Source organism: Labeo rohita, chromosome 13, assembly GCF_022985175.1.
Source record: "Labeo rohita strain BAU-BD-2019 chromosome 13, IGBB_LRoh.1.0, whole genome shotgun sequence".
NCBI lineage: Eukaryota > Metazoa > Chordata > Actinopteri > Cypriniformes > Cyprinidae > Labeo > Labeo rohita.
In genome coordinates, this window is record NC_066881.1 from 35,063,603 (window position 1) to 35,089,985 (window position 26,383).

Genomic DNA, 26,383 nt, shown 5'->3' on the forward strand with positions numbered 1-26,383 from the left:
AAAACAAAAAAAGTACAAAATTAAAAACAGTAAATTAAATAATACTTCAAAAACACTGCACAAATTTAAATCACATTTAATTGTATATATATTTTAAATATATAAAAATATATATTACAATTAAATTTGATTAAACAAGAACAAAATGTAAAATATGTAAAAAAAAAAAAAAAAAATTAAAAACAGTAAATTAAATAATACTTCAACTGCAATTACACCTCTAAAATAATATAAATCTACAGCAAAAATATAAATAAAAAAATAATAATAAAAAAAAAAATAAATATATATTACAATTAAATTTGATTAAATAAGAACAAAATGTAAAATATATAAAAAAAAAAAAAAAAAATAAATAAATAAAACAAAAGAAAAAAAATGTAAAATGTATATAACAGAATAATACAGAAAAATGCGTAAAAATAAATACATGTAAAATGTCAAATAAAATGTGGAAAAGTAATACATTTACTTTACCTTAATAATACCTAATAACCTTAAAATTAAAAAGACCGTAAAATTGGTTAAAAAAAAAAATCTAAAGTAGTAAAAAAAAAAAAAAAAAAAAAAAAAAAAAATGACATCATTTCAAAATAAATAACAAATTTTTGAATAAATTGCAATTAGGTAAAATTAGTAAAAACAAAAAAAGTTTGCTTTCTGAATTTGAACAGCAATTACACTTCTAAAACAATATAAATCTTAAAAAAAAAAAAAAAAAAAACATCATAAACATATTAAAAATTTAAAACTTGTAAAACAAAAAATAAATATTAAAAACAAGTCCATAAGTCAATTAAAATAATACTTACAAATTTAAAATGTAAAACAAGTATTAAAATTTAACGAAATAAGAATAAGAATTAAATAAGATTAAATAAGAATACAATGTGAAATATGCAAAACAAACAAATAAATAAATGATTCCAAATAAAAAATAAAATGTAAAATCTGTAAAATAAAAAAATCAAATAATTAAAACCATTAAATTAAATAAAACTATAAAAATGTTAAAATGTTAAATTCAATTACATAAAAATAACAGAAAACTGTAAAAATGTAAACAAAAACTAATAAAAAGTAAAAATAAATGCATGTAAAAATGTAAATATGTTAAAATAAAACAAAAATGTCAAATAAAATGTGTAAAGAAAATAACACAACTTTAAAATAAAAATAAATAAATTAAAAAAAAATCAATTAATTTGCAAAAAGTAAAAAAAAAAAAAAAAAAAAAAAAAAAGAAAAAAAGAAAAAAAAAAAAAAAGAAAAATCTAAAGTAAAAATAATAATACAAATACATCATTTTTAAATAAATAATAAACATTTTAGAATAAATATCAATTAGGTAAAATTAGCAGAAACATTTAAAAAAGTTTGCTTTCTGAATTTGAACTGTAAAAACACCTCTAAAACAAGAGAAATCTACAGAAAAAAAAAGATTTTCCCACTTGGTATTTTTGTTTTGTTTTCCAGCACATTTATTTGACTTGTCTGGCAGATGATAAAACAGGTGAAGATCTGGGTTTATGTGTTTTAGATCAGACTGATGCTCACCGCTGGTTGATCAGACGGTGCAGGTCACACAGCAGCTGCTGATCCCAGTGCAGATCACTGAATTTCTCTGTTATCGCTCGACAGAACGTGTCAAACTGGAGGGTCTGTAAGGAGAGGATGTATTCTCCTGGAAACAGACAACAAGACATGAGACATTTTAGACTCTTTCAACAACAAAGAATGTAGGTAAAATGTAGGTAAAAATATGTGGCCCGCATATTTAATAAAATGTAAACGTTAATAAAATAATAAAATGTAAACATTATAAAAATAATAAATCAATCAAAATAATACTTAATAAAACAAAAAAGGTAAAAAATAATGTTAACGTATGATTAAATTATGCAAAAAAAAAAAAAAAAAAAAATAATAATAATAATAATAATATATATATATATATATATATATATATATATATATAAATAAATAAATATATAATAATGTAAAATTTGAAAAACAAAATAAATATTAAAAACAAGCCAATTCGTCAATTAAAATAATACTTAAAATTTTAATAAAATTAAATGAAACAAGAATAAAATTGAAAATATGTTTAAAAAAACATAAAATAAAAATAAAATGTAAGATTTCTATAAACTAAAAATAAATAAATATTAAAAACAAGTCAATTAGGCAATTAAAAATAGTTGACATTTTATAATGTAAAAAAAAATTAAATAAAAAAAGAAACAAGAATAAAATGTTAATTGTTAAAAAAAAATGTTAAATTTATAAAAAAAAAAATACTAAAAACAAGTCAATTAGTCAATTAAAATAATAGTTAAAATTTTATAATGTAAAAACATTTAACTAAAGAACATGCAAAATATGTAAAAGAAACAAAATAAAAATGTAATTTGATTAAATAATAAAATGTAAAAAAATAAATAGAATAAAATGTAACATTTGCAGAACAAAAATAATAAAAGAACACAAATAAAATGTAAACTGTAAACAAATACTAAAATTAAATTAAATTAAATTAAATAAAAACTGAAAAATGTGCAAAAATGTAAATAAAAAATTATAAAAATGTAAAAATAAATACATGTAAATATTGAAATATATTAAAATAAAACTAAAACTAAAATAAAATGTGTAAAAATAAAATGTTTAAATAAAAAAGTTAATAGTAAAATTTGTACAAAATAAAATAAATAAATGAATAAAATAAAATAAATAAATAAAATTTAAAAAGTAAAGAATAATAATAAAAACAAAATACAAATATATAAGTTTTAAATAAATAGCAAAAATGTTAGAATGAATTGCAATTAGATAAAATTAGTAAAACCCAAAAGTTACAGTAACTCAAACCGTATTTGTAACAATATATACAAGTTTATAGTACTCATATTTATTGGTTTTCAGTTACCGTAACTCGTTGGGTTTTACACTAGATTTTATTTAATTTTTTACCCATAGCCAGATCTTGGACTCCGTTCTCCAGATAGTTTTCCAAAGCAATCTCTTCTCTGAGGAGCTCAATGACGTGCTGCAGACACGAGGATCTCTGACGTGAGCGTGACGGGCCGTGATTCATACAGTGAGGAGCAGCGTTGGACTGAACTGTAATATTTGCTGTTGGACTTTCAGAAGACACTGTTGAGTCTCTGTGGCTCTCACACATGCTTTCATTCCTCACGCCGTCATCTGAAGGTTTCTGTGGTTTTGTGATTAGTGATTCTGTGCTGAAGTGATCCACGCCTGTGATTGGCTGAAGCACGGCGATCTGAACAGGAAGCAGGGTCAGACGTCCTGTCTGTGGGTCTTGCTGTAGCAGGAAGTTGTTACAAATCCCATTAGCACAAGACAGGGCGGGGAAGTTTGGCTGGTCGGCAGTTTCTTGATTGATTATTTGGGGAGTCGCTGGAGGTGGTGAATTCACAAGAGTCTTACAACTGGAGGATGATGAATAACCGGTGGAGAAAACACCACCCGCCCCATCATCCTCAGCGGCGCTCTCTTCCTGTTCATCTGGCTCTCGCAAAACAGCTTCATCTGTGATGTCCTCAACAGAGCGTCCACTGACAATCCTGGAAAATCATCATTAAAAAAAAATTCAAACATTAGAACTTAAATCTGAGTTATAAAATGAACTTTAGGGCTCCAGATCAGGGTTATCATTAACTAAAACTATTAAAACAGCTTTGTTAATTGAAATAAAATATAAATATTAGATGAAAAACTTATTTTAGTTAATTGTAACAGCTCAATTTCTAGTTTAAGCTGAAAAACTAAATTACTAAGAAAAAAATCAGTGCATTTATGACAAAAATGTAAAAATGTTTATCTTACAAAAAAGTAAGATTAAAAACATAAAAATAATCAAATCAAATAAAACAGCAAAAATAATGCAATGTTTGTAAAAGGTAATCAAATAAATCTGAATAATACTTGAAAATCAGAAAATGTAAAAAAATAAAAAAATAATAAAATAATATAATGCAAAATAAAAATGGAAAAATAATACAAAAAAATTAATAATAATACAATACAAATAAAATAAATCTGTAAAAAGTAATAAAATAAATTAATAAATAAAACAATAATTCAAAATAATACAATCTAAAAAGGAGTCTCAATTGAGTGTTCACTGACAATCCTTAAAAATAATTAAAACAAAAACATTAGGGCTCCAGATCAAGGCTATTGTTGTTAACTTAAACTAAAAGATTTAAAATTTAAATTGAAAATTATTGGAGAAAAAAAAAAATAAATAAAAAAATAAAATAAAATAAAATAAAATAAAACAAAATAAAAACTGAAATAAAATTGAAAATGATTGAAAGAAAAAAAAAAAAAAAAAAAAAAAAAAATAAAATGAAATAAATGTAAAAAAAAAAAAAAAAAAAAAGAAAAGAAACGTACCTCATGCTGCCAAGGCAACATTTCTTATTTTCATTTATTTTAGATTTGAAGCACTACAGTTATCAACTGGAATTAAAATAAATATTAAAACTGAAATAAAAAAGTAACTTAAATAATAATAATAATAATAATAATAATAATAATAATATTATTTTATTTTATATGTATATATGTATATATGTATATATATATAAAATACATATTTTATTTTCAAGTTCAATATTCAATCACTGAAATACTGATGACTTAAATGCATGCAACATGATGCGTTTTGGGATTCCCTAAAATCAGTGAGTTGTTCTTTGCAGACCTACAGCTCAGACTGCGGGCGATGAACGAGCGCGTCCTGCGTCAGTATTATGGGGCTGAAGTGTGTGGCAGAAGAGGTGAAGGCCTCGGGCAGTCTGATGCTGGTGGAGGATTCTGGGTAATTATGAGGAACTGGACCAGCTACAGGCTCCAACCGGCCCTCGCTGGCCAACGGGACAAAACCTGAGAGAATGACAACACAAACAAACACACCGGCAGATTAACACCAAACACACGTGAAGTATGCACATTAATATACAGGTGACATACATTATTACACAACAGGGTGAATCTCATGAAAGACGTGCAGATCATATTTCACCCTCAAATAAAAAATTATATTTTACATAATGAAAATGACAGTATTTCAGTAGCAAAAGCACATTTCCCCTTAAAAAACTCATTACGCTAATGTGGCCACTAATGTGACGTTTTACTTTTAAGTATATATACACATATAAATGTACATATATACATAGAAATACAAACACATGCTATATACATCTTCCAACAACAAAAAAGTGATTAAGACAATTCAAACAAAGGTAAAAATTGATGTGAAAATATGTGGCCTACTCTTACATAAACACTATAATTATTTAGTTTATTAAGGTTTATTTCTCTTAAAGTAAGCTCCTTTGGACTTAATTCATGAAAAAAATCAGTGAATTTGACAAAAATCATAGAATTAAAGGTTGAGCTGGGGGTGTTTTTTTAACATGAGCAAGTTACAAAAAAAAAAAAAAAAAAAAAAAAAAAAAAGTATGAAAATAATAAAATAAAATAAGAATAAAATGTGAAAAAAATATGAAAAAAAAAAAAAAAAAAATAAAATAAAAATAAGAAATTTATATATAAAGGTGGGTAAAATGTGCTTAATTGCTGAAAATAATTTTTAAAAATGTGTTTATTTCTTCCAGCTTTGATATTAGGGTGAAATATGACCTGAAAATATTCATGACAAGTTTTGTGACAGTTTAATCTATTTAATCTGAAATGTTAAAAATGCAAATTGACAGAATGACTCGCACCTGTCTTAACTTCTCCCAAGTGTGGGTCAGATGGGTTTTCAGCACACTCAGGAGAAGACCAGTCCTCTGTATCTCTATTCCCATCGAATGCCTTCAATGAAAACCGCACTTGTTATGAGAAACTTGTTGATCGAAGTTCATGGATTAAGACAGGAAAGAGTTACAGAAGAGTGCTTGGACTGACAGCTGCTACGCTGATGAGAGGACTTGTTGGTCATTTGTTTTTATTTTATTTAGTCTAAAGAATTTTAGGAGAAACATCTGAGGCATCTGTATTCTGAAAGTTTTATAGAGGGGTTTGTTCATATAACATTTACACTGACTTTATTTCTGTCTGTAGATTTTAGTTACAATACATATTTTATGAGTTTCTTTCTCCACTTCAGTAAAACTTGCATACACCAAACTTAGCAGTTTTATTCTTATCTAAATTCTGAAGGATTTTATAGAAGGGTTTTTCATATATCGTTTAACTGATTTATTATTGCACTTTTTTAATTTACGTCTGTAGATTTTAAATACATGTTTAAAGAGATTTTTCTCAACTTCAACAGGCCTTACATAAACCAAACATTACAGTTTTATTCATATTTATATTTTGAATGTTTTTACTGAGAGGTTTCTTCATATAACATTCACTTGTAGATTTCAATTACAATACATAACTTTAAAGGCCATTTTCTCAAAATTAATTTTTTTCTCCACTTCAGTAACACTTCCATATGCCAAAACGTACAGTTTAATTCCTATCTATATTATGAAGGTTTTCATAGAGGGGTTTGTTCATATAACATTAACACTGATCTTTATTACTGTATCTATTTCCATCTATAGATTTCAATTACAATACATATTTTGTGAGTTTGTCTCTCCACTTCAGTAAAACTTACATATACCAGACTTTGCAGTTTTATTTATATCTAAACTCTGAAGGATTTTATAGAAGGGCTTTTTCATATATTGTTTAACAGATTTATTACTGCACTTTTCCTATTTACGTCTGTATATATTTTAATTACAATACATATATGTTTAAAGAGATTTTTCTCCAGTTCAGCAGGACTTACATAAACCAAACTTTACAGTTTTATTCCTATCTATATTCAGAAGGTTTTTACTGAAGGGATTTTTCATATATTGTTTAACTGATTTATTATTGCACTTTTCCTATTGACGTCTGTATGTTTTAATTACAATACATGTATTCAAAGAGATTTTTCTCCACTTCAGCAGGACTTACATAAACCAAACTTTACAGTTTTATTCCTATCCATATTCTGAAGTTTTTTACTGAAGGGATTTTCCATATATTGTTTAACTGATTTATTATTGCACTTTTCCTATTGACATCTGTATATTTCAATTACAATACATGTATTCAAAGAGATTTTTCTCCACTTCAGCAGGACTTACATAGACCAAACTTTACAGTTTTATTCCTGTCTATATTCTGAAGGTTTTCACTGAAGGGTTTCTTCATATAACATTCACTTGATTTTATTACTGTACTTTATCTATTTGCATCTGTAGATTTCAAATACATTTCCTTAAACTCCATTTACACTTACATACACCAGATTTAAGTGTTTAATTCCCATCTATATTCTGAAGGTTTTTATAGAGGGGTTTGTTGATGTATCATTTAGCTGATTTATTATTGCACCTTAAGTCTGTATATATTCATTTCTGTATTTCGGTTACAATACATACGTTTCAAGAGTTTCTCCACTTCAGTAAAACTTACACCAAATTTTACAGTTTTATTCCTATCTATATTCTAAACGTTTTTACTGAGAGGTTTGTTTATATAACATTCATCTGATTTTTTACACCATTTTATACATAAAAACACTGTAAAAATGTATTTTTCTGGCTCTTGACCGTATTTTCTGATTTATGAAGTGATAAAAAATAGATAGGCAAAATCCCCTTTGTGATGTCAACAAAAATCAAACAAGAATTCTGGACCTGAAAATAAGATTTCTGTTCTGGAAATGTATGCAAATAAAAGTTTAGTATTGTTTAATTATTTAGTGCCTAGTTTGTGTATTTAAACATAACATCTCAGAAAACTTGTAATAGAACAAAAAACTTTGCATCTTAAAGCATTAATCAACTAGGGAATTATGGTGAAAAATATTAGTTATATATTTTACCCTATTAACCTGGGCTGTCTTGCTTTAAACACAACCAAGTCTCCAGAGCTATGAAAGATTAACCTCTGAGTAATAACATTCCTGTGGGAACTCTCATGACAAAATCAATTCACGACTATTTGGACACTGGAGTCTAAACAATGTGTAACAGATGTGCAAATAGGACAGAAATGACTTTGGATGGGTCGGCGCCTACAGGGGCGTCTATTTGCTGCTGATATCACTGGACTGGCATGTTTAATGCAGCAGAAGGAGGGACAGATTCAGGCAGAGACCATGTTTCAGTGACACAGACAGTTGGAGGTGGGTGAAACGCACAGGGACTTTTTAAAACGAAAAGACAAGATCACATGACTGATGAAACTCTGCCCTGTGTGAGATCTGTGTCTGCACAGATCCTCCGGATGAATGAAGTGCCACGCTTCACCTGGTGAACTCGGCTGATGATCTGCGTCCACACGCTCTCTGCATTCGTTCCCTGGCGGGACAGGTAGTCACGGCAAGACTGAAATATAACAGCCGACATAAAGCACTTTAGCATAGGTAAACAGCCTGGATGCATATGTTGCAAGAGAGAGTAGTGCATGTGTTCGTTCTTCTTTATAATAAACATAACACTCATATATAATCATACGTTTTGGAGTGAAATATGACTCCAAATATGATTTCAGATGTTTAAATGAATAAATAAACGATCACTCTCAAGTACCTTTTTCGCCATTTCAATAGAAGGTCTTTCGATGGGAGTTCTTTTGGCCATCTCAAGCAGGAGTCTCTTGAGTTTTCTCGGCATGGCCAGCTTTTGATTGGGAGACAAATTAAACTTGGCCGTAGCCCAGAGGACAGCTGCTACCCCATACACACATGCCTAGAGATGAGCAAAAACACAGTGTAAATCACATTCATTTAAACAGACGATGCTGTGTCACTTCTAGACGGTGACAAACCTTTTCCGTCACAATTCCATGTTCTTGAAACTCAGGAGCCAGAAAAAATGCATCACAGGAGACTGAAACAGAAAGAAAAAGAATTAATGGACTTATAACAAAAATTATAATTGCATTTACGTATTTACATTTACTTAGCATGTGACTATTGGTCTAAAGTGCTATTCTACATATAAAGTTGTTTCTTGTTTTCTGTATTTACAATTGTTTCCCCATTGACGACTGTTAAGATGATAATGAGATTCTGTATTTCTTGTACCTGAGTTTTTAGGTCTCAGAAAGAGCATCTCCCCTTCACAGCCCACATACACCGAGTCCAGACACAGGTAATCTAATATAACACGCAGTAGGAGTCACAGATCACAGAGATCATGTAAACATGGAGCAATCAGTTGCTAAATTAATACTGATATTAGTTTGTGTTAAATGGAGATAGTTGGTAACACTCCCTAACTGTTTGGTTGTACTTCAACATTCAAGATTTTAGGTTAAAATTTATAAGAATGTCCCATCAAAAAAAACAAACAAACAAACAAAAACAACAACAACAACAACAACAACAACAGCATATTAGAATGACTTCTGAAGGATCATGTGACACTGAAGACAGGAGTAATGATGCTGAAAATTCAGCTTTGATCACAGTAATAAATTACATTTTAAAATATATTAGAAAACAGATATTATAAATTGTAATATTATTTCACAGTTTTTATGTACATTTATTTTTATTTAATATAAATAAATAAACTTTCAAAACATTAAAAAATCATAATTATTCCAAACTTCTGACTGGTAGTGTACATATTAATTAACTGTATTGTATATGCATTATTTTCACAGGGTTTAATGTACAAAAAAAAAGTAGATATTAGATGCTTTAACTGGTCATCAGTTCTGTATTTTTTATTTTTTTTTTTTTGACGTTCACTTTATACCTTCAGAGCGACAAAAGATTTTTTAAAACTACAAATATTCCATCAGGTCCCAGAATTAAAATCACCTAAAACACTGCATGCGTAAAAAAATTGTACAGTATTACAAAAAGTCGCAATGCATAAAGCAATGCATTAGTAAATGCTTTCATTAACATAATTAACTATTAAATAAGTATTTAATATAAAGTTACTACAAATGAAATATTTAAAGTCAAAGCTCTTTGCCTGATGACTGACCTGGGAGGTCGATGTAGGTTTGCAGCGTAGAGAGACATGTGTAGCACAAAGCCCAGAGCTCATTGACTGAGAACGGCTGAGCGGAGCAGGAGAGCAGCTCCTGCAAGGAGATCCACTGAGAAAAAGAAAACGGTATGAAATATTAATTATTCATTTTGCATATTTCTTTTTACTACATTTTCAAAGTGCTTCAATTAGTTCTAGGTTTACAGCAAGACACCACCAGTAAAAATTGCACATTTTAAATGAAAATATCTCAGTGTTAAGTCTAGTTTAAGTTTAGTGAACCACAGTGCATTAAGACAAATAATACATTTAAATATGCAAATAAGGCATTATCTAATTAAATATCTACTTATTTGCATATATTCCTTAATAGAGTTACAGGTTTTTTCTTTTTACAGAAGGCATTTTGGATTTCTCTTTTAATCATTCCATAAATCAGAAAATTCTGTCAACGGACAGAAAACAAACAGATTATCACCATGCTTTTAGGAATAAAATTTTATATAAATCAAGGGAATGATATATGGACAAACCCCTCAGTAAAAACCTTCAGAATGTAGACAGGAATAGAACAGGAACTGTAAAGTTTGGTGTATGTAAGCGTTACTGAAGTGCAGAAGAAACTCGCCGTCTTTGCATAGATATGCATAGCACTAGAAATCTAACGCCATTACATAAAGTGCAATAAAATAAACACTTAAATCTGCATTTATGTTTTCTTTCACTAGTCTGAAACATAAAAATATAAGCATATTTCCACCAGAATAAAAAAAGTAATTGTGACTTTTTATCTCACAATTCTGACTTTCTCTGTTTCTTGAGTTTACATCATGCAATTCTGTGTTTAAGTTATGGATAAAAAAAAAAAAAAAATTTAAAAAGGCAATTGTGACTTGCTTTTTATCTTACAATTTCTTCTCAGAATTGCTAGTTAATATCTCACAATTCTAACTTTGTGAGTTTTGTATCTCAATTCAAATTTTTCCTTTCAAAAATTGTGAGAAAAAATTCAAATTGTTAATAATAAACCAAGAATTGTGAGAATAAAATTCAAATCATAAGAAATAATCTCAATTATGTGAATAAAATTCAAATTGTGAGATTGTGACATATATAAAAGTTGTAAAAAGTACATAACTATAGGTATTTTATTTTGCATCATTAAACACACCTGATTCTGAGATTCCTCATTCAGGCACAAGACAGTTCTGTTTACATGATTAAAGCTGCACAGTTCAGCGTCTGCGTGCGTTTCTCCGTCCTCTGAGGCTGTCGGGCTTTGAGCATCTACAGCTTCAATCGGATCCGTCTCGCACACATCGGGTTCAGGTGTGCAGCCTGTCGCTTCATCAGACGGGATGCCCGAGTCCTCCTCCTCCAGGTCTGAATCCATGGCTTTCGGCCGCCGCAGTCTCCCGCTCCACCCGGCGGCGGCGCTCTCCTCCTCCGTGATCTCGGACAGGTCGGCCACCATCATGCTGATGGGCGCGTGCGACGGCGGACAGAGCGCCGGAGGGTTGTTGGAGTCTGGGACCGAGCAGGAACGGTTCAGAGCTCTCTTGGCTCTCCCGGGCCTCCTCTCCTGACTCCTCCTGTGCACCGGAGAACTGTTCTGAGACCTGCTGTCTGGCGACGGATCGACTGAACCTCCGGACCACGAAGAGCCGTTACAGAGCAGACCTCTGCGTCTCAGCAGCAGCTCCTCACCGTCGTATGAATCGGTCGAGCAGTTTCTGATCATGGTTCGATCGCCGGTGGGATTCTCTGTGGAGTTTGATCTTGAGACTTTGTGATCCAGAAACTGGAAACTGCATTTCTCCCATCCATCTGTGAACAAACAGAACGATTTGACCATCACAGAGAAATTTTGTTCTGATTTTTTTATGTTTATCGATCTCATTAAGTGACTTTTCTTTCTGTTTTATAGATGTTTTCTTTGGTTTGTTCGACTACTTGAAAGAGACTATAGGAAAATATTACTTAATTTGTTACCTGCTAGCTAAACTTCACATACTTTCTTCAGAACTGAAACAAATGATTCGCGATGCGCGCTCTGAATCCCGAACTAAATGAAATGCGATACACTGAACCCTCACAAAAGTCCCAAACTAATTAAAATGATTCGCGATACGCTGAATCCCGAACTAAATCAAATGATTCGCGAACCCGCACCAAAGTCCCGAACAAAATCAAATGATTCGCAATATGCGCTCTGAATCCTGAACTGAATCAAATGATTCGCGATCCACGCTCTGAATCCCGAGCTACAACAAGTGAGTCGCGAACCCGCACCACAGTGCCGAACAAAATCAAATTATTCGGGATACGCGCTCTGAATCCCGAACTGAATCAAATGATTTGCGATCTGCACTCCGAATCCCAAAATGAATAAAATGATTCGCGATCCGCACTCTGAATGCCGAACTGAATCAAATGATTCGCGAACCCGCACCACAGTGCCGAACAAAATCAAATTATTCGCGATCCGCGCTCTGAATCCCGAACTGAATCAAATGATTTGCGATCCGTGCTCTGAATCCCGAAATTGATCAAATGATTCGCGATCCGCACTCTGAATACCGAACTGAATCAAATGATTCGCGAACCCGCACCACAGTGCCGAACAAAATCAAATGATTCGCGATGCGCGCTCTGAATCCTGAACTGAATCAAATGATTTGCGATCCGTGCTCTGAATCCCGAAATTGATCAAATGATTCGCGAACCCTCACCACAGTGCCGAACAAAATCAAATGATTCGCAATACGCGCTCTGAATCCTGAACTGAATCAAATGATTCGCGAACCCTCACCACAGTGCCGAACAAAATCAAATGATTCGCGATCCGCGCTCTGAATCCCGAACTGAATCAAATGATCAGTACGTGCCTGAACAAAATCAAATGATTCGCGATACGCACTCTGAATCCTGAACTGAATCAAATGATTCGCGAACCCTCACCACAGTGCCGAACAAAATCAAATGATTCGCGATACGCGCTCTGAATCCTGAACTGAATCAAATGATTTGCGATCCGTGCTCTGAATCCCGAACTGAATCAAATGATTCGCGAACCCTCACCACAGTGCCGAACAAAATCAAATGATTCGCGATACGCGCTCTGAATCCTGAACTGAATCAAATGATTCGCGAACCCGCACCACAGTGCCGAACAAAATCAAATGATTCGCGATCCGCGCTCTGAATCCCGAACTGAATCAAATGATTCGCGAACCCTCACCACAGTGCCAAAAAAAAACAAATTATTCGCGATACGCGCTCTGAATCCTGAACTGAATCAAATGATTTGCGATCCGTGTTCTGAATCCCGAAATTGATCAAATGATTCGGGATAGCCGCGCCGAATCCCGATCTGAATAAAATGATTTGCGATACGCCATCTGAAACAAATGATTCACGGTCCGCGCTCCAAAGTCCCGATCTGCATAATGATCGCTAACTATAAATTCAGATCAGGAGTCTGAGCGGGGATCGGGAATCATTCAATTTGTGAAATGACTCGATCTGAATCAAATAAACAGTGCTTCAAAACAGTGAATATTTTGAAAAGCTCTGTTCAGTCATTACTATATAACTATAATCAGTGTTGGGCAGTAACTCGTTACTGTAATTTGATTCTTTTTTTAGTAAGGGAGTAATTTAACTCGTTATAATTTCCAAATTAGTAATTAGAGTATAGTTACAATCATGCCTTACCGCTGCATTACATCATTGCCACAGAATGTGATTTATCATGTAGATTATAAAAAGGGTGTTGGCTACCACAGGACAGTCCTTTACCTGAGACCTACTTTGACTGGAAAGCGCTTGTGAGGCGGATACTAGAGGTCGACCGATGTATCGGTTTTGCCGATTAATCGGCACCGATAGTTGATTGGCGAAGCTATCGGTTATCGGCAAAAATCCATGCCGATAGTTTTTTCCAGGTTGGGTCCGTTGCTGGAGCGGCTGAGAATGTCGTCATTATACAGCAAAGTCCCTATAGTCTTTGTTATACAGCACAAGAGCGGCCTCTAGTGGCAGAAATCACTGACAGCACGTGCTGTTTGTTTAGACGCGTGACACTGCGCTGCACAGAGCGGGACACTTCAAAGGCGGATTTAAAACATGACAACGAAACTGTGTGTACTGTAGTGCATGTTTTCATGTCATTACTAAGCGATGAATTTGTTGACTAGATGATGCGTTAGTGGAGAAATGACAGCAGTATACTTTTGCCCGTTTGGTGATCAAATAAAGTCTTGTAGACCACCGCTTGAACTGAATGCGACGCGTCCAGTGTGTGTGATACCGAGTTCTTCTAGACGCGGTGCTGTACTTTTGCCCATTGTGTGACTAACATATTTTATATTTTGATTAGATAACCACAAATGTTCTAGAATAGAAGCAGTTAAATTGTTAAAGTATACAATATCCACATGTATGCAATTTCAGTACTGTGGCCTTTGTGTAGATATTTAAAGATGGTCATCTTTAGCTTGATTGTTGATGTAATGGTAGCACTTTACAATATGAGTCCATTTGTAACATTAAGACTGATAAAAGCTGTAGAATAGAAGTATTGTTCCTTGTTAGAGTGTGTTAATTTCAGCATTCACTGATGTATTTTAAAAAAATTAGTTGCTTTTGTTAACATTAACGAACAATGAACTAACTGTAATGATCAATGTATAATTAATATTAATATCTGTATTCATTTACAAAGTATGGTTCAGTAGGCTACTTTTTTTTTAGTGGAGCACTATTTATTTTCCGTTCAGTATCCTTTTTTAAAAAACTATCGGTCGATTAATCGGTATCGGCCAGTGTGGTCCAACCTAGTTATCGATATCAGTAAAATCCAATATCGGTCGACCTCTAGCGGATACTACCAGTGAAAACATAGTCAGCATGGAGAGAGGAAAGCACGCGTTCTGTAGTTGGAAATACAATCATTATTTTTAGTTTATTTCTGTCAAAAGCAAGAGCATTATTGTGCATTGTCAATTAGAGGGAAAGAAATCCTTTTCAACCGTGAGAAACTGAAAGGGCAGAAAACTTAAAACTTATTGAGAACGTACCGGGTGCGGACAGCATCGCATCAGCTTCTGTTGTCGTACCGCGCCACTCTCTGTTGCATCGGGTCCAGCGAGAGTGGTCTCTTATCCACCGGCACTGGACTCGATGCAACAGAGAGTGCAAGACTTGCGCGGTACAAGACTTGATGGGCGAGTGCGAGTGCGGGTGCGGCCGCGGGCGGGCAGAGACTCGTGTGTGCGGGATGAGATAGAATAAAATGATTTGCGGGACTCCCGCAAAATAGAACTGTCTAAAATAAAATATCTAAAACAAATTAATTGCTATTCATGTATCGCACAAAAGCAACAAGAACAACTATATAAAACAAAAACGATTAACAGGCGTAAGCATAGGCTGAGTTTCTATTTATAACATGTGTTTGCAGTGTTGAACAATGTTGATTTCTGAAATGCAATGGACAATCAGAGAATCCACTCACCGCTCGAAATGCCATGCATTCTGCAACCGCAGCAGTCTACTGCTTTTATAGTTAAAATAACAGTGGTTTGTGAATGTTGATCCTTTAATAACAAATATTTTATCGGAGCGTTTATGCTGGGATGTTAGGCAACACACAAGTTCACCATTTCATGTAAATTTCATGGATGTACAGAAAAAAAGTAACGTAACGAGTAATGTAACTAATTACTTTGGAAATAAAGTAATCAGAACAGTAATGCGATTACTTTTCAAAGGAGTAATCAGTAATCAGTAATTTAATTACATTTTCAGAGTAACTTGCCCCACACTGACTATAATCAGAAGTACTGCATTAAGAGACAGCTGTGAAATCACACCTTGGAGAGCAGCGACGGACTCTATGGACAGGACTCTTCGGCCGATGGCAGACAGTTTCCGGCAGACGGTTGTGGGCGATATGTCGCCGAGTACAGCCTCCGCCTGAGAGAGAATATCCTGACAAAATAATAGACAATATTATTCACACGTATCATTGAGAGCAGTCCGCCTCTGCATCTCAAATCACATTTAAACATTTAACATTTTAACGATTTAATTCTCCAGAGAAAGTCGTGCAAGCTCACGATTCGACCTTGTAGTTTAGGTTCAATAAATGTTCCCATCAAAAACGTCAATATATTTTTTCATCAAGCTCTCGCCTCAAAAGATCAAGGACAGTTTGATGAATCATAAAATGATTCATCCATACATGATGAAACCCTAGAGAAAAGCTAGTTTTTTTTTTTTTTCATGATTTTTTATATTTTCTCTTATATTTAAAAACAAAACATGCAATATTTTATTTGTTCACTTGCATGTCATGTCAACGTGAGCGAATGTGTTACATTATTAACATTATTAATATTAATCATCATCATCATTTTTATTCCTTTCATGAAAATGCATTATTTGTACAAGGCACATACAATTCATTTAAATTTTCCTTTACATTTCCACGATCAGAAAGGAGCAGATAGAAGAATAATTTTCTTATATTTATCTGCCCCCTTTATAAACATAAACAGTAGATGGCATTAGTATTGTTCCCTCCACCATCACCCAAACTCCAACATATCTGATATTTATTTAAACATTTTACAATGGTCACATACAAACAAAATCAAAATTCAGTTTGATATAATTCAAGTTGTTTCTGTTTATAACTCCTTTTAAATACCAAAATATCTTTACAACTTTTTAAATCTTTCATTAGAGAATTCCATGCTTTTCCTCCAGCAACAGACAAACACATTTGTTTCAAGTTTGATCGTACTATTGGATGTTTAAAATCATATGGCCGTCTGTGATTTCCATCTTCAGAAGTAAAAACAAATAACTTTTGTAAGTCATGTGGAAGAGCTTTGCTTCTAGCTTTAAACATCACTAATAAAGTTTGTAATTCTACAATGTCTTTAAATTTTAATAATCCTGACCTAATAAAAAGTGGATTTGTATGGTCCCTATATCCTGCTTTGAAAATAATATGAATGGCTCTTTTCTGTAAAATAAATAAAGGCATAATGTTACTATGATATGTATTTCCCCATATTTCTACACAATAGTTTAAATAAGGCAAAATTATTGAACAGTATAACATTTTCATTGTATTATACAGTAAACTGTATTTAACCTTATTCAAAATAAATAGGCTTTTTGCCATCTTATTTTTTACATGCAATATATAACTTTTCCACGTCAATTTCTCATCCAAGATAACTCCTAGAAATCTAATTGCAGACACCTTCTCAATATTTACATTGTTTATAGATAAGCTGACTTCCTCCTTTCTTTTATTGCTGAATACCATAAACTTTGTCTTATTCAAATTTAGAGATAATTTATTTACATCAAACCACAATTTTAGTTTAACCATTTCAACTTCAATATTATTAGCTAAGGTTTTCAAGTCATTTCCTGAACTATACAAATTTGTATCGTCTGCAAATAATACAAACTGTAACGTTTTTGAAACCTCACAAATATCATTTATATATAAAATAAAAAGTTTTGGGCCTAAAATTGAGCCTTGTGGAAGTCCACATTCAATATTCATACATTCTGACTTATAACTGTCGAACTCAACATATTGTTGTCGTTGTTGTAAATAACTAGTTAACCAGTCCAGTACAACTCCTCTAATTCCATAAGTATATAATTTAGAAATAAGAATTTGATGATCTATAGTGTCAAATGCCTTCTTTAAATCAATAAACACTCCTATTGTATATTTATTTCTATCTATTGCATTTGTAATATCTTCAATAATTTTCATAATAGCCAAACTTGTAGACCTATTTGACCTAAATCCGTACTGATTTTCATTTAATAATTCATATTTTTCAATAAAGTTGTCCAATAATTATTTATTAATAATAAAAAATAAAATAAAAACTACATTTTTACTGCTTAGAGACACTGGAATCCAAAGCATACTGATTAGAAAGATGGTTTATTTTTCCTAGACAGTTACTGTGAATAGTTGCATTAAATGTTTATAGCTACTACTTGTAAAACGTGATTGAAGTGAGTTTTCTGAGACTTTCTCTACTCCGCCTGTCTTTGCTGGTCAGAATCATCCGTCAGTGCATTTCAGCTCAGTAAAGCTGCATTTGTGTGATTATTCACAGCTGTCAGACGAGAGACTGAAGCAGAGATCTGTTGTGTCACACAGGAGATTCATAACGAGTCTGTGTTTACTGTGTTTATAAGAGCGGCTGCTGTTGAACAGCTTTCATTTCAGTGCACTAGCTTTGAATAACCACTAGGTAGTGCTTTAAGTTCACTTCATTTTAATGGACAGATTTGAGAAACATGCTGTGCATTTGTGACTCAAATGGTGATAGATTGTTCTCATCAGAATATCCTGTAAAATTAAGACGTGAAATTATTCACACATATCATTAAACATTAAGTCAGATCTGCCTTAAAAGGTTCATATTGTACATTTTAATTGTTTAAATCTCTACAAAAAGTCATACGTTCAGAAGGAGTCGACTGCAGCTTAGTTTCAGTAAATGTCTTAGAGTATGTTTTCATCAAGCTCTTACTAAAACTAAAAAATCATCTGAATCACTGAAATATATAAAGAAAATACTATTACTTACATGTTTTATTATGTATTTTCATGTATTTATTATTAAAGCTTTTTTTATTATTATTTATTATTCTCTGATATCAGTTGGGTCACAATTTGGTCACAAATATTAGTATTTTTTATTATTTTAATATGCTATATTATTTATTATTCTCTAAGTCAGTTTTTTCCATGATAATTTTTAAAGTGTTTTATTTTATTTCTAAAAAATATCTGACACCTACCAGCAATGTTACTATAGTTAGAAAACAAAAAAACATTTGTCCCCTAAAATAAAATAGACAACAGCTAACATAAAATAAAATGTATAGAAAAGCTTAAACTTCTTTTATTTCAGCTAGATGCCAAAGCAACATTACTCAAAGAGAAAAACAGAAGAATTTCAGTAGTGGTGAACCTGTAGTTGCGGTCGATCCTCAGGTTTCTCGCTCTGCATCTGCTTCAGCAAACACCGGCTCTCCTCACTCAACTCCACCTGTAGCTCCGCCTCCGTCACGAAATCCAGCGCCGCCCATAGGGTGGAGCCTAACGAGAACATGTGACCCTGAGAAAAAGAGAGAGACTATGTTCTTGTCAGCATTTAAATATTTTCCACTAGATAAAATCAGTTATGTGATTGCAATGTTTCATCTCATGCACTATGAGACTGATTTCGTACAATCAAAATGCATTTTTATTTATTTATCCGATATAATAATTCATGAATCCCGAACTGAAACAAATGATTCGCGATCTGCGCTCCGAATCCCGAACTGAATAAAACGATTCGCGATCCGAGCTCCGAATCCCGAACTGAATCAAATGATTCGCGATTCGCGATCTGCGTTCCGAATCCCGAACTGAATCAAATGATTCGCGATTCGCGCTCCGAATCCCGAAATGAATAAAACGATTCGCGATCCGAAACCCAAACTGAATAAAACGATTCGCGATCCGCGCTCCGAATCCCGAACTGAATAAAACGATTCGCGATCCGAATCCCGAACTGAATAAAACGATTCGCGATCCGAATCCGAAACTGAATAAAACGATTCGCGATCCGCGCTCCGAATCCCAAACTGAATAAAAAGATTCGCGATACGCGCTCCGAATCCCGAACTGAATCAAAAGATTCGCGATCTGTGCTCCGAGTCCCGAACTGAATCAAAAGATTCGCGATCCGAATCCCGAACTGAATAAAACGATTCGCGATCCGCGCTCCGAATCCCAAACTGAATAAAACGATTCGCGATACGCGCTCCGAATCCGGAACTGAATCAAAAGATTCGCGATACGCGCTCCGAATCCCGAACTGAATCAAATGATTCAAGATCCGAGCTCCGAATCCCGAATTGAATCAAATGATTCGCGACTCGCGCTCCGAATCCTGAAATGAATAAAATGATTCGCGATCCGCGCTCCGAATCCCGAACTGAATAAAAAGATTCGCGATCCGCAGTCCGAATCCCGAACTGAATAAAACGATTCGCGATCCGCGCTCCGAATCCCGAACTGAATAAAACGATTCGCGATCCGAGCTCCGAATCCCGAACTGAATAAAACGATTCGCGATCCGAGCTCCGAATCCCGAACTGAATAAAACGATTCGCGATCCGCCCTCCGAATCCCGAAATGAATAAAAAGATTCGCGATCCGAATCCTGAACTGAATCAAATGATTCGCGATTCGCGATCTGCGTTCCGAATCCCGAACTGAATAAAACGATTCGCGATCCGCGATCCGAATCCCGAACTGAATAAAACGATTCGCGATCCGCCCTCCGAATCCCGAAATGAATAAAAAGATTCGCGATCCGCGCTCCGAATCCTGAACTGAATCAAATGATTCGCGATTCGCGATCTGCGTTCCGAATCCCGAAATGAATAAAATGATTCGCGATCCGCGATCCGAATCCCGAACTGAATCAAATGATTCGGGATCTGCGCTCTAAATCCCGAACTAAATCAAATGATTTGCGAAACCGCACCAGAGTCCCAAACTGAATCAATAAAACAAAACAAACAAACAAACAAACAAACAAAAAAAACAAGAATATAGATAGACTTGTTGCCAGGATAACAAACAAAGACAAAAAAAGGGTAATAAAATTACATCTTAAGAAGACACAAAGGATGAATACAGAGATAGTTTTCATATCTTTCAAATTAGCAGAACTTTGGATAGTTTCCATATACTTATCCAAGTCCACTTTGAGCAAAGAAAAAAAGAGGTTTAGAGCCAGTAAACTTTTGTGTATGAATGCGAAGCGGCTCTAAAGTCCAGAACTGAATCAAATGATTCACGAACCGGCACCGAAGTCCCGCTCTGAATCAAATGATTTGATTCACGATCCGTGCTACAATCATATAACTGGTCAAATTAGTTACATGATTGTAAGGCGTCATCTCATGCACTATGAGTCTGATTTTGTACGATAAAAATGCATTTATTTATTAGTTTAGTAAATAATACAAACACTGATTTTAATCTCAAGTCCTAGAACACAATGTAACAAAGTCATTTATAAGTTGTTTTAATGGTCAGCAAAGCCAAATGCATGCAGCGTCTGCTATCCATCAAACCTGACGCCTCCAAAAATACATCAGCCTTTCCATCAAAACAAGTTCAGAAATGATGCAAACAACAAAAAGAGTCTTAGAGAATCTCAAGATTGCATATACCTGATACTAACATGCATCCGATCATCAGTATTTCAGAAAATACTGTGTTTGAACTAAAAGGCTGTTCATTCCCACAGTTAGAAACATTACATAAGGTGTTTTTATCTCAGAAACGCAAACCGCCTACAGCCGTTCTGGCTTGTTACACGTTTGATGTTCAGCAAAACATTACGATTATATCCACATATAATATAGAAGCCGGTGGGCTGTTCGCATACGATACGACGCCATGAAAATCTTTGTGTTAGTGTGTGTAATTTGCTGGAAGTTCAGATCACAGTCCTCAGGGATCATGAATCACATGTGATGCTCCAGTCCAGATCCAGACTATTTATCAGCATCATTCACACACCAATACTGCTGCTTTCACATCTACCTGTTATATATGTTTTATGATATATAAAACATATATACACTAAAAAATACACTATTTTAAACATGCAAGCTCAATCATGAGCATGTTTTACACGACCAATAAATAATCTCTTACAGCACATCATAAGCACTTGATTTGTTTTGGGTTTTATTCTTTGACTGTTTTAAAGGTCTCTGTTTTGTCGATAGAGAAAACATCAATTCTGACCTTGTGAAACAGAGAAGAGCTTGAGATGTATTGATTTGTTTCCAACAAAGGCTGAGTTTTTTCTTTTTTATTTCAGTTAACGTATATTTTATTTTAGGTAGCATAATTTTAACGGTTTAAGCGTTAGTTTTTGTTACTATAAAAATTCCTGTCATCTAACGCAATTAACATAAGCAAAAACCTTTTTTTTTTTTTTTTTTAAATTTAAAGTGCCCTTAATATTACTGATGTACTATTATTTTAATACAATACATTGAGTCCTTTAACAATAATAATATTTTTTAAAATATCAGAATTTTTATTTTTATATTTTTCCATTTCCATTTTAATTTTACTATGTTTTAGCAATTTTGTGTTTGTCATTTTTATTAGTAAGAATTTTTTTTTATGTCTATCTAGTTTTTGTAAATGTTTATTTCAGTTTTAGTTTGTTATTTTACTACATCAAGTTTAATTAAATGAAAATCAAATTAATTAAAGAACCAAAATAAAATATTTTAAAATATTTTCTTTTATTTCAGGTAACAGAATCTTTTTATTATGGTTTTAGTTTTTGTTAGTTATATTCATTTTGGTGTGTAATATGACAAGCAAAAATAATATTTATTTATTTCCCTTAATATCACTGAGATACTATTATAGATACTTTTAATATTTGCAATTATTTTTTTCTGTTTTAAAATTAATTTTATATAAGATTTCAGTACTTTTGTGTTTTGTCATTATTCCTTTTTTTTTCTTTTTTTGAAAAAATATGTTTATGAAGTTATTTAATTTATTTTAGATCAAGTTAAACCAAATGAAAATGGGAATAAATTAAATACGTTTTTGTTCTTTATATGGCACCTTTTATATATTTTTAAATATTTTTACTGAATTTTTTTATATATTATTTTTAGTTTATTTTATTTGAACATTTGTTATTATTACTTTTTTTTGTTTGTTTGTTTTTAATACATATGCCTATAAAGTTATTTCATTTATTTTAGCTCAAGTTAAACCAGATGAAATAGGATTAAATTAAATAAGTTATTTTTTTATATGGCAACTTTTATATTTTATTTTAAATATTTTACTTTTTTTAAATACATTTTTATTTTATTTTATTTCAACATTTGTCATTACAATTATTTTTTTAAATGTGTCTGAAGTTATTTAATTTATTTTAGCTCAAGTTAAACCAAATGAAATGGGATTAAATTAAATGTTTTTTTTAATATGGCACCTTTTATATTTTATTTTAAATATTGTACTTTTTAAATACATTTTTATTTTATTTTAAAATTGTCATTATAATTATTATTTTTTAATGTGTCTATGAAGTTATTTCATTTATTTATTTGAGCTCACGTTAAACCAAATTAAAATGGGATTATTTTATTTTTTTATTTTATATCTTATTATTTTATATTATTTTTTAAATACATTATTTTTATTTTATTTATTTTTATTTTATTTTAACATTTATTTATTTCTTTTTCAAGATAAGTTATTAGTATCACCATATATATTTATAACACACATTCATTAGTTCAATCAGTTCCTGGACTCATGATTTCTCACCTCAAATGTGCTTCCAGTTTTATCCAATTCTGGAGGAATAAAACAGCCATCAGGATCATCTAAGGAAAAGGAAAAAACAAGACAAATCAACTCCATTCTTACACTTCCACAAACACAATCAATCTGAGTGGCGCATGTCCATGCAAAAGTCACTGTAAAAAATTATGCGAGCTTGAAAACACACAAATTGATAATAGATGAATGAATGCAAACGCATCGATGCGTGTGCACTAATAATAGTTATGAGTGACGGTCTCAGAAAGAGCAGTCAGACACCAAAGCGCAGATGTTTAATTACATAGTTTTGCGTGTGTGAATAAGGAGCTGGTGCCGCAGCGTTTGCCGTCTAACTAGGCCACGCTGAGGATTCACATTCTCCTCCAGACGCTTCTGCAGAGCTCGACTGCTGAAATAGGTCAGGTTTTCTCCTCCCGAGTATGTCAGATCCTCCAGAAACTCCTCAGGGTTACGCCGGCACAGGAACCTACCGGTATATTTAGATAGCGTGCGCTGCGGCCTTTGAGAAACGAGCTGGAGGACGAAACCACTGCTTGTTTTATATACAGTAGTTCTCATTTGTACCTTCACCTACAAGACCTGAAGAAGATCTAGACCTCTTTTTGTGGTGTTGTTGGACTTATGTTTTTACAGGGTTACATTGTAAAAAAAAAAAAAAAAAAACTGTTTCGTGTGTGGCATATCGGTAACGGCTTGTTTTACAACCAGGGCCTCGTCAAGCACCAAACATGAGTTAAAGCCAGTGTTGGTGAGTATATGAAACACAGCCTGAGAACGTAATAAATCAAAGACTTCACTGTAATTATAGAAATACGTAATGTGTTGCGCTGCGCTCTGATGTTTTTATGTGAGCTGCTCATGATAACAGTGTTTTCACTGTCGCGTTTGTAATGAAAAGCGTTTATAAATCTGAACAAAAGAGAAGCATTTCTCCGCGGTTTTCCGCCAAAATAAAAGTTCTATGGTTTGACGTTTGAAAACAAAGAAAAAACAACCATGAATATTAGTATTTTAATTTTACAGCTGCTATATAAAATAATAATAAAATATAATATTATTATTATTATTATTATTATATATTTTTAAACTACTTCTGTTTTTATGATTTATCATTTTTATTCGTTTGTATTTCTGAATGTCTATATAGTTTTTATTCATTTTTATTTCAGTTTTAGTTTCAGTTAAGTACATCAAGGTAAACTAAATTAAAATAAAATTAAATAGAGAGTTGAAATAAAATATTTTTTACATATTTTCTTTTAATTCATATAACAAAATTTAATTTGAATTTTATTTAAATTTGAGTAATTATTAATTAATTAATTTATTTATTTTAATATCACTGAGATACTATTACAATTACTCTTAATATTTTGAATTAATTTTTTTGTTTTAACCTGAATTATTTAACATTTTAGTAATTTTGTTGTGTTTTATCTTTAATATTTTTTTTTTGTCTATAAAGTTTTTATATATTTTATAAACATTTTTTTTATTTCATTTATTTTAGCACAAGTTAAACCAATTAAAAATAAATAAAAAGTGTTAAAATTGTATATTTTTTAAATATTTTCTTTTAATTTTCTTATGGTTTTAGTTTTTGTTAGTTATATATGTATATATATATATACACACACACATATATACACACACACACACACACACATATATACATATACATATACATATATATATATACTTTATTTTATTTCAATTTTATTAATTTTTATTTAAGTTATAGTTTCAGTTATTTAAGTACATCAAGATACAACAATAAAAATTTAATAAAAAAGTGTTAAAATAAAATATTTTTAAAATATTTTCTTTTAATTCATGTAATTAAGTTTTTTAGTAATTTTGTTGTGTTTAATTATTCGTTTTTTTAATGTCTATAAGGTTTATATATATATAATTTTATATATATACATATATATATATATAAATTTATTTCTTTCATGTATTTTAGCACAAATTAAACCAAATGAAAATGGGACTAAATTAAATGTTTTTTTATATTGCACCTTTTATATCTTATTTTAAATATTTAATTTTATTTTTATTACATTACTTTTATTTTAACATTTATTTTACATGTATTTCAAGTAACAAAAATGTTTATTTTTATGTACATGTACATTTTATATGCATTTCAAATATTTGTTCAGAGCTATTTTGGATTGTTTCGGCTTGTAAACGGTGCTTGATCTGTGCAGATTTCTCTCCTGATTCAGACCAGACCACTTTTTCCACTGGAGGAAGCGTTATTATAGATTATGGACTGGAGTGGTGTGAATTACTTGTGGATTATTGTGATGTTTTTATCAGCTGTTTGGACTCTCATTCTGACGGCACCCATTCACTGCAGAGGATCCACTGGTGAAACAGTGATGGAATGACACATTTCTCCAAATATGATGAACAAACAAACTCATCTACATCTTGGTCTGAGTGTGAGCACATTTTCAGTTAATATTCATTATTGGCTGAACTAGTCCTTAATAATGCTTTTTACACTCGTGGGAGGGTGTCGCATCTGTTAATTGTTATGCAAACGAATGCATCCATTACCTACACAATGGCACAGCGTGTCACACATGTGAGGTGCAGCGCTCTCGGTTTCAGAACAACACGTCTGTCATAACCGTCTATTAGAGATGTGCATTAAAAGCAATATTTGGCTAAAGCCGGGCAAACAGTGACTAACGCGAGCGCTGAGTGATCGTTTGACTCATGCGGTTGGTGACTCACCGTTGAGCTGCTCCATGAAGCACACATTACCGTGAGCGTTGAAGGCCAACGTGTCGGGCGTAACGCAGAGGGCGTGAAAGAGCGGCGAGAGGCCGATGCTCTGGAGAGAACGAATACACTCCACACA

The 26,383-nt window shown here is 32.1% G+C and overlaps 1 protein-coding gene across 1 annotated transcript in view; it reads right to left on the minus strand.

Moving 5' to 3' along the window:
* LOC127175013 (kinase non-catalytic C-lobe domain-containing protein 1) overlaps nt 1-26,383 on the minus strand; it is a 63,438-nt gene that overhangs the window by 28,480 nt on the left and 8,575 nt on the right. Inside the window, exons 2-15 of the mRNA XM_051125805.1 lie at nt 26,257-26,383; nt 23,491-23,549; nt 19,082-19,228; nt 15,929-16,046; nt 11,224-11,879; nt 10,047-10,161; nt 9,131-9,202; nt 8,872-8,933; nt 8,634-8,792; nt 8,352-8,429; nt 5,769-5,859; nt 4,743-4,920; nt 2,977-3,593; nt 1,558-1,684 (exon numbers count right to left, since the gene is read on the minus strand). The exon at nt 26,257-26,383 is cut by the window's right edge and continues 72 nt beyond it. Of these exons, the coding sequence (XP_050981762.1) occupies nt 1,558-1,684; nt 2,977-3,593; nt 4,743-4,920; nt 5,769-5,859; nt 8,352-8,429; nt 8,634-8,792; nt 8,872-8,933; nt 9,131-9,202; nt 10,047-10,161; nt 11,224-11,879; nt 15,929-16,046; nt 19,082-19,228; nt 23,491-23,549; nt 26,257-26,383 (2,606 nt within the window). The remainder of the gene's footprint in view (nt 1-1,557; nt 1,685-2,976; nt 3,594-4,742; nt 4,921-5,768; nt 5,860-8,351; nt 8,430-8,633; nt 8,793-8,871; nt 8,934-9,130; nt 9,203-10,046; nt 10,162-11,223; nt 11,880-15,928; nt 16,047-19,081; nt 19,229-23,490; nt 23,550-26,256) is intronic.